The 14,775-nt window shown below is 40.5% G+C and overlaps 1 protein-coding gene across 3 annotated transcripts in view; it reads left to right on the top strand.

The window, feature by feature from the left end:
• tmem104 (transmembrane protein 104) overlaps positions 1–13,144 on the top strand; it is a 59,676-nt gene extending 46,532 nt beyond the window's left edge. For all 3 annotated transcript variants that reach the window (XM_044181664.1, XM_044181665.1, XM_044181667.1), the window contains one exon: positions 8,761–13,144. In XM_044181664.1, coding sequence (XP_044037599.1) covers positions 8,761–9,524 — 764 coding nt within the window. In that variant the 3' untranslated portion in view covers positions 9,525–13,144. The remainder of the gene's footprint in view (positions 1–8,760) is intronic.
• The last annotated feature ends 1,631 nt before the right edge of the window (positions 13,145–14,775 follow it).

Below are 14,775 nucleotides of genomic sequence, written 5' to 3' on the forward strand. Positions count from 1 at the left end.
ACCCATAACTCCTGACTGCAGGATTTTATTTTTTTTTTTGTCCAGCCATGCCACTTAATTGTTCCTAAATTAAAATGGAAAGTGGTGAGGAGGGCAGCGTTTGGGCTCAGGCCATCTGTACGCATTTTTGTCGGTCATTGCTATAAATTATTTACAAAACTATTCTGCCATTTTCAACACCCAATGGGTGATGACCTAAGGGTGTCACCTCGATATCTGAGACACGAGTGATCAGTTTTTTTCCCAACTGCACAGAAAGTGATGCCTATATTTACAACAAAAAGGTGATTTTCTCATGTTACGATATAAACTCTTTAAGATTATATTTGGGAACATACAAAAATTGTAATGGTCAAATAAAACATTTTTCATTGCGTCTTCAAAGTAACCTACCTGACTGTAAATATTTATGTGACATATAGTTAACAGCACAGTTTTCCTCCTCTGCACTAAGAAAAAACAACTGTAAGTTAAGGATTCATAGCTTCAGCGATCCATGGGCCTCACCATCCATCTATATGCTCTTAGTTTACTACAGCATAGTAGAAGGAGCTAAGAAAGTGCCCGCAGGGATATTCACAGCTGCCAGTGCCTTTTTTTAAATGGGTGAGGGAGGGAGATATTGTTTTTGAAGGTCAGGGGGACTCTGGTGGCTGGTTGAGTGGAAAGTTCAGTTTCTCCAGAGCATGCAGCTCACTGGCGAATGGGGAAATATGAGCAGGCCTTAATGAACCGTACAGCAGAACCACAGTTCAGAGGTCCTAAAAAATTTTATTTAAGGGGGGGGAACCCCAGACTGGAAAACATTGTTCCTTTTCTGTCTTTCTATGACGCTCCTGTTGTCAGCCAAGGACTAAAGCATCAGACTTTTTTTTGAGTGTAACTAAATAGCAACATGATCATGGCCACTTTCACTGTTCTGACTTCCAGTTAGTTAGTTTAGTGCCCCTGTCCTCCATCCCTGCTTAGTACTGATGTTTCTTTTCGTAATGACAGGTCTGACTTCCTGCTGAAATGAGTTCCAGGGAGATTAGGGGAATGTTTGGTGGATGTCTGCTTTGGTTGGAGAACATGATCGATTGGATCTATATCCAGTAACTAAGTGTTTAATTATGGTCGGTGACCTCAGGGTTTTGTTTACCTCAGAGTTGCCTTCATTCCATGGAAAGAATTATTTGAAGGGAGGAATTAAAACTGCGTCTTCAACCATTTGTTACAAAAGAAGCCATTTGTTCATACTTGTTATCTATTTCTTGAAATTCTGAACCTGTGATCCTCTAACTTTGCTTTAATTCTGTGCAAATGTAGTGGGCAGACCTGTACCTACATTACCTAATATTTCCATGTATATTTGGTCTCTCCTTTATACAGTATTGTTTCACTCACTAACAATTGTTGCCCTTTCAATTATTTTCTTGTACAGGCTAATTTTCTTGTTCGACACAAGACTTTGAAAAATGAAAAAATACCTACACACTGCTACCTCAATCCCGAGACTTATTTTATTTTATGTGAACGTGACTGACAATAGAAAAAGGCTCAAGGTGACATCTGCAAGTTGTTTATTTTGTCCAACCAACAATCTCAAAGATCATCAGTTTACAATGATATAAAACAGAACATCAGAAAATCCTCACATTTGAGAAACTGGAACCAGAGAATGAGCTTAACGATTAATCAATTATCAGACTTTTTGTCCTTTAATTTTCCATCAGTTGACTTATTGTTCAAGCGCCAGATGTTTTAGAGACATTGCCTTAAAGTTAAACTAATTTTGTATATTTTTATTTTGACTTTTAAATCAATGGGAGAAAAATCTTCCAACCAACCACACTGACTCAGTGCATCAAAATGGAGAGGAGGGTGTATGATGGCAAGCACAAGCAGATAATTACCTTTTTTTTTTTTTTTTAAACATGTGAATTCTTTGGATTGTTCCTGTCTTGCAGGTTATAGAGACAGGTGTATTAACTTATCTGTGGATAATGTACACATTCTTAGAGCTCTGGATGAGTGAGTGGGCTAATTGATGTTTTCATGAACCTGTTAGATAGTGTCATGGAGTCTGGCTGGCTAAACTGTAGGCCAACTGCTGTGCTGCTCTTTGCTGTGTTTACTGATAGCCCTATCTGAGATCACACAACTTGTTACGAGGCAGCCACTTACCACCAAGTTGCCCAGCAAACACTAGAGCAGCAGCCTGCTAGCTCTGGTCCTGATAGGTTTGAAATGATCTAGCTCTACCATAGCAAGAAGTCCTGAGACCTTGGTGAGAACTGGGCAAAGGGCCAGGGCTGCTAATTACCTAAGAGATTTTCCAAGAGCGCTTAAGGAGTGTCTCTCTTAATTAATGATGGGATGATTGCTGTGCCTCTAAAACCACTAGAGGGGGAGGAGGTGTTTAAATTGGCAAACGAGATGAGAAAACAGTAGTGCAGCATCACTAGAACCGTGCGTTGCACTAGAGTACAAAGTGTTTCCTCTAGTGTTTGAAATGCTGTCACAGCAGTGTCACTCCTCTCAAAGATTAAAGCACAGCTGAGAAGTCCTTGACCTTCTCACTATCATCAGTGAATTGCTCACGCTTAAGTGTCCGAGTCATTCTCTCCGACGAGCGAGACCCCCCAACTTGCAGCTTTCTCGTGCTCCATCGCACATAAGATTGATCACCTCTCACCTTCTACCATTTTCTACTCATTAATTGAGTCCAAGAATCCCATCTCGTCTGAGATAGCCACTGAAGAATGCTCTGCATGCAGTCAATGACTCCTTGGAGCATTGAGAGTGTGTACCAGCCTTGGCTTAACAGCAACAGCTTTGTTTGCTACCATTGAGAATACAGCTGTAAGAGCCCCCTCTGGAGGGTTGTTAAATTGAAGCATTCCTCACAAGGTCATTGCCATTCCCATCTAGGTAATATAAATCACAGGCTGCAAGATGGACGGGCACTAGTTATATGGACGTGATATGTGGCTGTTTGACACCTGCTCAATTTGCTCAATTCCTGTTGTCAAGTGTACTGGAGAGTATTGGCGTGGCCCAGTGTGTCAATTTGAAAGTGCATGTAAGCTTTATATCCTGACAGATATCTGCAGAGGTAAATGGCTAATCTCATCTGAATGAATGAGTTTTGTGGAGGGTCTTTGGAAAGATGAGTGTTGCTACTGGATTGTAGTGGGTGACAGCGAAATGTGTGAGATGAGATTTCATCAGAGAGTCAGTGGCATCTTTAAAGGTCCAGTGTGTAACATTTAGGAGGAGTTTTAGTATGTTTTCAATAGTGTATAATCACCTGAAAATAAGAATCGTTGTGTTTTTGTTACCTTACAATAAGCCGTTTACATCCACAGAGGGAGGGGGTCCCCTTCCACAGAGGCCGCCATCTTGCACCGCCATGTTTCTACAGTAACCTAGAACGGACACACCAAACACTGGCTCTACAATTACACTGCTAGATGCCACTAAATCCTGGACCTTTTTAAAAGGTGCTTTTTCATCCTGTCAATACATATTAAGAAAGACCATACAAAAGGCACAGACAATAATGACAATAAGAAGAGATGACAAGTTTAGATTAAAATTGACTTACACCCCTCTTTCACATCAATCCAGTGACCTGGGAAGCCATAGTGAATTTACTATGTAAATAAAGTACTAGACTCTGTTTCCTTGGTCCTTCAAAGCTAATATGCTCTTATTTCATGGCTGCATGGTGCTTCAGCATTGAGATTCATAGCTATAGGTGCAATGAGTGCGATAAAATTGTCACGGGCAGACGTGATTTGCCAACCTCATGTAGCATGATGCAGCTGAGAGTCGGTGACATATGAGCACATTATGAAAAGCTTAATTTTAGTGGCTTTGTTCTTGGTATTCAGCTCCTTTCTACCATCTGATTGACTTTCAATTTCTTTGAAAAATAAGGGGATAGTTCCTGTGTCTTAAGTAAGATAAATGAGTTCTCTGCCTCTACTTAGCATAAACCTTTGTGAATTGTGGGCAGAAAAAAAAAAAGATGTTATGCTTCAGATTCTACAATTTGGAGGGATTCGGAATATTATTGAGTTATTAACCCTCATTTACATTTAACTGGGAGCATACCAGTACGGCCAGCCTTGCTGTCCTTTCTCACAGGCTGTCTTGCAGCAGCTTAATCTTGGCTGGACTTGCAAAAAGGTGCTTTAGGTAGTGTATTAGTGCCCATCCACCCTGAGGCACTCTTAATTAAAAGCCCCATGCTTGTAACCTTCCTGCAAGTGTTGGTGTCAGAGAGGAGAAAAGCTCCCTTTCTCCTGTCCTGCACCTTTTTCTCCCTCGTCTACAGCAGGCGGACAGGTGGCTGTGCTCAGTGGTTCACACATAGCTTCTTACGGACAGAAAGGTGGGAAGAAGATGAGAGTTTGAAGGAGAAAGAAGACAGAAGGAGCAAAGGGAGCATACAGATGGGTTGTAGTGATGGCTCTTTCGCACACTAAAGATGGTTTTTGGGAGAGAGAAGTGGAGATTAATGCGGAACAATTGGAGACTTTTATTTATGGCCTCAAAAGATGCCAATATGATAATGATATCTGGTGGGACTTTTCTCAGACATCTGCGTACAGCTGCAGTGATTAGTCGATTAAACATTTCAATCATTTTTAAGAAAATCTATTCTCTGCTTTCAGCTTCTCAAATGTGAGAATTTGCAGCTTTTCTTTGTCCTATATGACTACATGTAAGTTGAATATCTTTAGGTTTTGGACTGTTGGTCCGACGTGGGCTTGGAGAACACATCCCTGTGTCGGTGTCCTGGTGGTTGGTCTGTTGCCCAGCTATTGGACCTCTCTGTATGAGGAGGGTTAAGGTCGGAGTAGGGAGGATTCCTACTCGCAGAGCTTTTCCAGAGCCAGAGATTACATTGGATGTTAGCCAAAGATGCATTGAATATTGAATGCTTTTGCTGCAGGTTTACAGACTTTAGCCACTGATATGTGTAAGTGCTTACATTCTACTCTGAATCTAAATGTACTCTGATATAAGTGTATGGAAAGTGTGAAACAAGGGTGAGGAATGTTTGTTCAAAATCAGGATATATTTCTCTGTTGTAATCTATGATGCTTCCTTTTTCAGTGGCCCCTAGATGCTCTTTCCTTGATTTATGTCCCATTTATTAAAAAAACAAAAAAACAACAATGAAGGAAGTACGAAACTTGGATGATTTATTTTTCTTTTAGCATCTGCATCCCATTTTCCTTTTTCCTTTTGGACAAACGGAATTTGGTTTGGATTTGCCTCCTTCTCGCTTCATAGTAACTATTGTTTACACGTGAAAGTGATTTGGGTCCATGCTAGTGTTGTCAGCTCGTTTTCTCAGTCCACACTGAAACACCAAACCCCTTCTTTGTCCTCTTTTGGTTGCCAAACAACAAAATTATGCATCACAGCCAACATCTGACAGCAAACCTCCATTCTGTCCCATCATTTTCTCCATCATCACCTATACTGTGTTTTTAATACAGCCGAACTTCTGATTAAATTTACATGTTTTTCATTTTCCTTACATAATAATAATCGCAGGTCATAAATCCTACCTGTAAACCAGGTAAACAGAAATTCCTGCACTGTACTCAGTCTTTTATCAAATCACATAATTTTCTGATAATGAAGTCCTCTGACATATAAACATAAAGACAGATTATTAACAGCTATATTGTGTGTTTGTCTACATGAACATTTAAAATGAGCGATCACAAAAAAATTAAGGAGACAGAAAGTTAACTTTACTGCTAGTAACTAACTAGTCCTATGTTGTTTTCGCCACCATTCTAATACGCAGGGCCAGCATTTTCAGATTGATCCACTCTTGGGTGGTTTGCATCAATGACACTTGATAGTTATTTTAGCTTTTATCTCAGGTGTAGTCCTTGTTTTACTTGTTGTATTTCTGCTTTATGCCTCTTCTCATTTCATTTTGTGCTGTTTATTTCTTTATTTTAGTCTAAATATTTTTCAGTCTTAAGTACTTTCCATATCTTCTTCTTCGGCTTCTTTCTTTCTCAATCCCTCACATACATTTCCATTCTTGTTAACTTTTTTCCAGACACTCACTTCTGTCCCGAACGCCTTTGTCACTGATGGTTTCTCCTTCCCTTTGCACAGTCCGTCCCTGATAATTGGAATGAGTTTTATGCTCCTGACATGCATTAAAGTGCCACTGCAAGAGCACACAGTAGCTTATTAATAGAGCTTGTTTGAAACTTTTCCACCTTGCACACTTCCCCTCCACCCTGTTCAAGCTCTACAATCTGTGCTGGAAACAGAAACAACACTATTCTAGGACCTGCTGTACTTGCCCTTTTAAATCTTCAAAGGCAGCAGGGATCTCTCTTTCATTTATGCATTACACCCAGTCTCTGAGTGCATGGAAGCGTATGGTATAGAATCATTTTCTGCATATGTGTGGCAAATTATGGTCCGAGTGGTGCTTCCTAAATGTCACCCTGTGTTTAAAGGACAGCTTGAGGATGAAAGTTGAGGAGCTGGCTGCTGGCCATCGCAGGGCTATGACTAAGACCTGGTGTCACGGGCTGATTGTGTATGTGTGGAGGTGAGATGGCTTACTGGGCCACATGACTGTCAGCCCGTAACAGGACTGCATGCCACGCTCAGAGGTCTCCTTTAGACACAGTCATGCTAGATGCCAGAGAGGCACCTCCAGAAATCAATTGGAGATGCGATGTGAACAGCAAGAGGTGGAGACACATGGGGAGGCTTCTCTATCTTCACCTGGCTCCAGTGGCTTTATGCCGGGGCCATGAAATGTTCCAGAGTTGGTTTTTACGCCTGGTGTTTCTGGGACAAACAGCTGGAAGGCAGTTCCACACTGGAAGAATGAACTTTATTCACATGTGGTGTATTGCCTTCCCTTTTTAAAGCAGTAAATGGAGTGTTTTAACATCAGTATTGATACCACATTGAAATTTAGTATAAACAAGGTCTGGCAAATTTAATTATATAGCACATGTCTCACACAAAGGCAATCCAAAATGCTTTACATAGAATCAAAAACATGAAATAAAAAATACAACCTAAAACACAATTCAAAAGGATAGGAACGATTTTACAAGAAATCAATAAGTGGTTAAAATCAAAGAAATAAAAAAACAAGAATTAAGAAGTTCAGGATGTGAGTTCAAGGTGGATCATGATGAATGCTAAAGACTCAATCAAATGCAGTAGTAGTTGGAGTCAGGGTGAGTCTTCTGGAAGTTCAACATAGATTTTAGGTAGAATGGTAGAAAATGGAGATAGTTTTACAGTACAAAACATGAACAAACTGACATTTATTCAAGGTTGTTTGGGCAGTGTCAGATGATGTAGGAGGGATAAGCCAGGGGGGAAAATGCTCATGATATGTTTATTCTCCTCAGTAGCCTAATTGTAAGTTATCACAATTACTTTTGCATAACTGCATAATTACTCATGTATGTTAGTGTTTAAAAATGCTACACATAAAATTGGCACAGGATGAGGGGTTTATAAACTACAGTATATACTGCACAAGGCCACTGCAACCTAAACTCAACTTTGTCAACACTTTTAGATTAATACAAGATGTCCTTCAGTGGTGTATTTTTTTTTTTTTTTACGGTGGTAGAATAATAAAGCGGACATTTTGGAATTGATGAGTTGTGGAAGAGAGGAACAAAGGTGGTTGGATTAGGGAGGGGCTAAATAAAAGGATAATTTCAGGGTTTGGCCCCAAGCTGACCCAGGACTGTTGCAGTATCCCAGCCCATCAACCCCTCAGAGTTATACTGCAGCTAAGCTCTGCCTTGCATGTTGTTGGCATGCATGGAGGGTAGAGTTTGGCATTAGACATGAACATAATAATGCAGTTCAGTGAAAGCAGCAAAACATGAAGGGGAAATGGTATAAACTACTCATTGATGAGTCAAAAGATGCAGCCGACAACTTCATCTGTTGTCTACACAATCCCCAGGCCAGAACCAGGGCAACTGGCAAAACATATATTGGAATTAAACTGAGGGAAAATGTATTTGTTTGAGTATCGCCTTTTCACTCCAATATGGAGACATAGTACAGAACTTGAATATGGATTACCGATCTAATACTGACCCCCTTTTTAAATGTTGATGAGGACTGAATACACACACAAGCCCATTATGTTGCTACATTCTGCTTGGGGTTGTCCTTGTCCAAATAAAAAGAAGAAATGAATATAGGTGACAGGTACAAGCTGGGAAATAGATATGAGTCCTTGATCAGACTATGTACGTTTTGGTAGAATAAATAACACAATATTCCTTTTACAAATGAAACGTTTCATTAATAAGCAATAAAACACATTGTTGTTTTACTCAGGTCAGGTCAGTCGCCCAATGATGACGTTTTTAAAGTAACTGACTCGAGAATGTTTTATGAAATGAAAGGAAATTCAATGTGCCATTATTCCTGTAACTACCCCTCGTTCAGCAAAAGTTACAAAGTCTCACTTTAAACAACTTTTAAGTAGTTTTACAAATGAAGTCTCACGTAGCTGCCTATGTGAATACTAGTAAATGGATTGACCTTCAAAGGACACAAAATGGCTCGATGCCTCACATCCATGCATCTCTCCGTATGAGGCTTTATGTTGTACCACCACCTCATCCCAACTTAGCTAGATGCACAGTGGGTTTATGTCCTGTTGACATCTTTGTGGGTAATCTACTGTCAGAGTTTGTTCTTAATTCCATCTCCTCTGTTGTCTTTTTACAGCATTCACCATGATGATCATCTTGGCTCTCATCCGCATTGGTAAAGGCACTGGCGAGGGCCACCCACCAGTCGCCTCCTTCTCTGGGGTGCCCAACCTGTTTGGGGTGTGCGTCTACTCCTTCATGTGTCAACACTCCCTGCCCTCCCTGGTGACGCCCATCTCTGACAAGAAACGTGTCGGCACCCTGGTGTTTGCAGACTACACCCTGATCCTGGGCTTCTACGTCCTCCTCTCATTCACCGCCATCTTCTGCTTTGATAGCTCACTGCTGCACGACATGTACACCCTGAACTTCACGGACAACTGCAACGTGTTGGATATTCCATTCCTGCGTTACTTCCTGGGCCTGTTCCCAGTTTTCACCATCAGCACCAACTTCCCCATCATTGCTGTCACACTTCGCAACAACTGGAAGACCCTATTCCACCGGGACGGCGGCACCTACCCGTGGGTGGTGGACCGTGTTGTGTTTCCCCTCATTACCCTGGTGCCCCCAATTGTGGTGGCCTTCTGCACCCACAACTTGGAGTCCCTGGTGGGCATTACAGGATCCTATGCTGGCACAGGAATCCAGTACATTGTCCCTGCCTGTCTTGTATATTACGCGAGACGCCATCTGGAGCCCGTGATGGGCAGGGATGCCATCAACAAGCATCAGTCTCCCTTCCGCCATGCCTTTTGGGTGTGGTTTGTTTTGTTGTGGGCTGCCTCCTGCCTCATATTTGTCACAGCCAACATCATCCTGACTGACACCAAGAAATGAGAACTCACAGTTCCAAAAACTTTCTAAAAAAAATAAATAAATGCATATCTGTTTGGCCAGTCTCTTTGTTCATGTACACGAGGCCTTACTTGCTGCTGGTTGGACAGTGTGCCTTTTTATGGGACTTTTGTTGCATATATTAAATGTAATGAAGAGTAATTTATCAAATTTTTAAAAAGGGACCAATTGTCTATCAGTTGTTCTATCAAAAAAGCTGGAACAGTGCATGGCAACAATGAAAGGGAATTGAAAAGGGTAATTTATTAAAAGGGTGTTTTGTCATCAAACACCTTACAGTCTGACATTTTCACAAGGATTTGCACATAAACAACTTTTTAAAAATATATTTTAAGGGTTCAGTATGCTTCAAACGAACAAGTTCATACGAAGTGTCATACAAACATGTACAAACGGCGTAAAGTTGGCTTGCTTGTCGCATTGCCGGTTTCGGAAGTTACAAAACTCCCCTAATTCCGATGTTGGAAAGGTTCGTGTCAAACGCAGTTCGACGATCCAACAAACACTTTGTTTGAAGAGATCTGTGGGTTGTCCATCCTGCAATTTAAAGGGCAGAGAAGCGACAAGAAAAAGAGCCTGTCACCTCAGGACTCGCGTTCTGTTGGTAAACTGCTTGGCATCTACACAGCTTAATAATGAAATTGGATCAGAAACTAACAGAAGAAGAAAAATGAATGAATCAGGGATGATCCGTCTTTCATGGCTGATGTGTATCCATTCCTCAGCTTTGGCTGCCTCTGATCTCCTCGTCCCCTTGTGAACAATGAAGCTCCGTCTGTGACAGATCCACTGACAGATAGGCCTCCAGGAAGAGCTCCATCTCTGTTTATCACCAAGCACTCGCACCTGTAGTTCACACACAAGGCATGTGTCCCGTCTACTGCTCAGCACCCATTCATGACTCTGTCAGCCTCATACTGTATCTATCACACGGTCCAACACCTGACAGGATAATAGAGAGCTACAGTGCTTCAGCTCTGGATATGGGGAAGGCATCAGCGGTCCAAAGTGAAGGGTAGTGAGCTAAAAGTGACTACAAAGCTTCATTCACTACCCAATGTTCTGTAGCTTAGTAATGCTGATTTCACTGACACTTGGCAGCTTCCTCTCTGAGTTGTGCCTATGTTGATGGACTTCATTATTGCCCTAACACCTTAATCTTCTACCTGTCTCATTTTGTCTTTCTGATTTTCCTAATTCATTATTATCAGTCAAATACCTCTTCAAGAGTTGGTTCCCTGTAAGTACAAAAAAAAAAAAACATGAATGGGGAATGGAAATTTGGTTGTGACACTTACAGCATTGAAAAATTAAAAAATTCAGCAGCAACAGTCTTAGTGGGAACCGTGTCCATGTTCCTCTGGATATTCCACAGATCTTACTGTAGGCTGGTGTCTTGGGGACTATTTCTTCTGTAGAAAGTAGTTCCTCTGAAGACTATTCACTGTGGGGTCTGTGGATTATCCAGAGTAACAAGGGCATTGTTTCTGGAAAGAAATGTTGCTGTTGAAAAACCACAAACAAAGTCGTATTTACCTCCACTGTATTAGGGTGGAGGCAGAAATCTCAGAGATAGATATCATAAATTCTGGACAAATAAAACCAAGTAGACCACTACAGGTTTTTTTGTTTTTTGTAATTTGGGTAAAATTTTTCACCAGACTTAAAGATGCTGTTGGACTTCAGCAGTCAAGGTGACTTGAGCTAGTAGTCGATATATTGATTCATACTATGGCCACAGAAAATATAAATGTTTGATTGGCAGATAACTTAAACATAGTTCCAGTCAACAGTTTGATCAAATGCTGTGTCCAGTATCACTCCCTGTTTGCTACCTGGCGCACTATATTTTCTTTGTGCAATTTTATTTGTAAAATGTCGATTCCAAAGAATAGTAATGGTGAAAAATTTGTCCGAAATCTCCTTTCACTGCTCACTGCAGAGTAAACTGTAAAATGTGTTTATTATGTAGGGAATGGCGAATAAGACTATGATAGTGAATGACTTCAGGCACAGCTACAGCTTCTAAACTCAATGTATATTAAACAGCAGGTAACCATAGCAACAACAGTACTCTGCTTTATGTTGCGTTACCAGTTAATTTTTTTCTGTGAATGTATCTTCTGAAAGCATCAATAATCATAACCAAAAAAATTATTACATTACATCAAGATGCAAACAGATTTTTCTCAGATTGGCTTATCAAACTAACAATAAATGGATATTCCAGAGATTTAGTAATGAACTGAGATTTAGAAATTGAAGCAGCTGAGGCTGAGATATGCAGACTTGTACTGTAGTCCCTGGTATGGGTCTTAAATGTCCCTTAAATGGCTAAATTGATGCTGTTACCACCAATCAGAGCTTTCGGGTACACTCATTGAGGTAAAAGGGACACACACAGCCATCCACACTGCAACACGACTAGTTTTCACACATTTGTATTTGAATGCCGCTGCAGTTGTGCTCAATTAAAATGCAAAGCCAGTGTAAAGGTGTACAGTAGTTCAGTGGGTTGTGGAGCGGTTAGAGAGGCTGTGCAGCTTTTTCATCAACTGCTGTAATGCAGTTTAAATTGAAAGGTAATGTGCTGTGACTCAAGTGTTTTTAAGGTGCTGCAACTTTAAGATTTCTACTCACGCATTGTAGAATTGTTGTGGCACTGGAGTCCCATTGAAGGTTATAGAGGTGCCTCTGCTGTGTGCTGTTGTCGGCTTTATTGTCACCATACAACTGTCTGTCTTCACCAAACTGCAGCGAGAATTTAGCGAATTTAGAGTGTTTAGCTGGACCAAATATGGAATCGATAGGTTCTCACAGGTAATTTCAGTTATTACAAAACACTGCAGGGTGAGTCGAGCTTCTGTCTGTCTGCACCTGTCAGCTTTTGTCTAATTGGGGTGGAAATGGACGGGGAATCTGTAACAGTCCCTGCATGCAGAGACAAATAAAACATCATTATTATGTCATTTATATGTTTACGTTGCCACTTTTGTGCAGTTTGGTTTTCATCCTCCGATTTTCTGATGTTTCAGGTCGTTTCCTCCTCTTCACCTGAAGTGGAACATCTGAATGAAAAGTACAACCACTTGAGATAGATATTTATAATTCAATCTGGAGACAAAGATATGTATGCGTGTGTGAATTTGTGCGTCCGTGTGAGTGAATGATTAGATATTGAATATGAAAAATGTGATTCTGATGACTCTTGTTTGGAGTTGTGAAATGTGCCTTTTTTATGGGGTCATTTTCTCGCCCTACTGTTTTTCTTATCTTTTGAAAAGCAGCTTCCCAGACAACATCTGCATGTAAGCCATTTCATTTAACTGACAATCAGTGTGTCCCCCAAAATACTTGATAATTCTTCTTCTTTTCTTGTTTTTTTCTTTCATTTCAGTTTTTTTTTTCATTACATGGGTTGCCCCTGAGTTTACTGTATTTCATTTTATTTTCAATTTTTTCCTCCATGTTTCTGGTATTTGTTTACAGTAATTTGGCCAGTCTGTGATTCAATCATATATATGGATGTTTACTGCTTTAATGGATGTTCTGTTTGATTTTTATGATTCACAAAGAAAATAAAGGCTTTGTGTTCATCTGAACCTCATGAACCTCAGTTACTTACAGGAAAATTGGCTTTTCTTACAACCTGGGTCTTCTTTTGTAGTTTTTACCACTTACTCTGTGGCTTCAGTGGAGAGAATTTGGACACAGGGACTCTGCTAGATGCCTCAGACATTTAAAATCACTGAATCAAGTCCAGTCACCTGCTATCAGAATAACTTATGTGGAAGTGAAAACTGAAAATATTTGCGCTAATTTATAAACTCAATATTTCCTTTATAATATGTAATTGCATTGCATAGCCATTCTGTGTGGCCAAATGTATGTGGACACCCCCGCACACACACTTTTTTTGTGTACTTTTGGTCTGGGCCTATTTTACCTGGTTTGGTCTAGGCCCCTTAGTTCCAGTGCAGGGAACACTATTGCAGACAATAGTGTTCGTCCAACTTTGTGGCAACAGGTTGTGTTGTGTAGTTTGTGTCCCTTTCCTGTTTCAACACGACAATGTCCCGGTGCACAATGCCAAGTCCACAAAGAATTAATTTTCCACGTTTGTTGAGGAAGAACTTCACTGGCCTGCACAGAGCCCTGACCTCAACCCCATCCAACACCTTCAGGATGAACTGGAACACTGACTGTGAGCCAGACCTGATCACACCAACATCACTAATGTGCTTGTTTCTGAATCCAACATCTGGTGGAAAGCCTGAAACCAGAAGAGTGGAGGCTGTCAGAGCAGCAGATTAATGCCCATAGTGTCTGAATGACATGTTCAACATTCACATGTTCAGATGTCCACAAAATTTGGGCACATAGAGTACTTTCTGGTTCAACCTGCAGGAAAGATTTACCTAATTTAAATATGTTGGTGTATAGTGGTACAGCATATGTCTCTCTTTAGACTACAAGCGTTATAGTCCAGTGAATAGTAAGAGATTTCATCTTATGTGAAGTGGAGCCACATTCTGAACCACTGTGAACAAATCTGTGTGGCACAGGTCATTCCTGAAAGTTCAGCAAGGAGCAGCGGAGCTTTGCAATGCAACTGACCATTATTATAGAAATTTGGTGTTGTAAGTCTCATCAATTGTTTTTACTCCTAAAATTGAAAGCACATGGTTAGTTATGATATTAATAGATAATACTGAGAGGTTTTTTTTTCCTGCATTAAAATCCACATAGTGGCAGGCAGTCATGTGATCTATTTGTACTTTTTTTCATGCAAGTAAGGGCAGTAATTTATGAAATGTTAAGAAACCTTCAACCATCAAAATCTGTTCACTGGCTCCTCAGCCTGTGGTTTCACTTTCCACATTTCTTTAAAATGTTGTTTACTAGTTTTTGAGATATCCTGCAAACGCACAGAAAAACAGGACTGAAACCTTTAACCTCTTTGGCTGAAGAGTTTATTAAAAACTTGTCAGTGCTGCACTGTCAAATAAAGGCAAAAAAAAAAATAAACAAAATAGAAATTCAGAGGGGGAGGTTTGGTCAGCCCGCTGTGTTCAGCGATGTCCCAATAACAGTTTCATAACCAGCAGGCTGGATGGCAAAAACAATGAAATATGACCCAGGTTAAGAGATTCAATAAATCTAATTAAAAGTGGCAAAGAGTCCTGGTTGAACATCAGAGTTCTGTAATTACAGCAGGACAACACAAAGTGTT

The sequence above is a fragment of the Siniperca chuatsi genome, linkage group LG21, assembly GCF_020085105.1.
Source record: "Siniperca chuatsi isolate FFG_IHB_CAS linkage group LG21, ASM2008510v1, whole genome shotgun sequence".
NCBI classification, from domain to species: Eukaryota; Metazoa; Chordata; class Actinopteri; order Centrarchiformes; family Sinipercidae; genus Siniperca; species Siniperca chuatsi.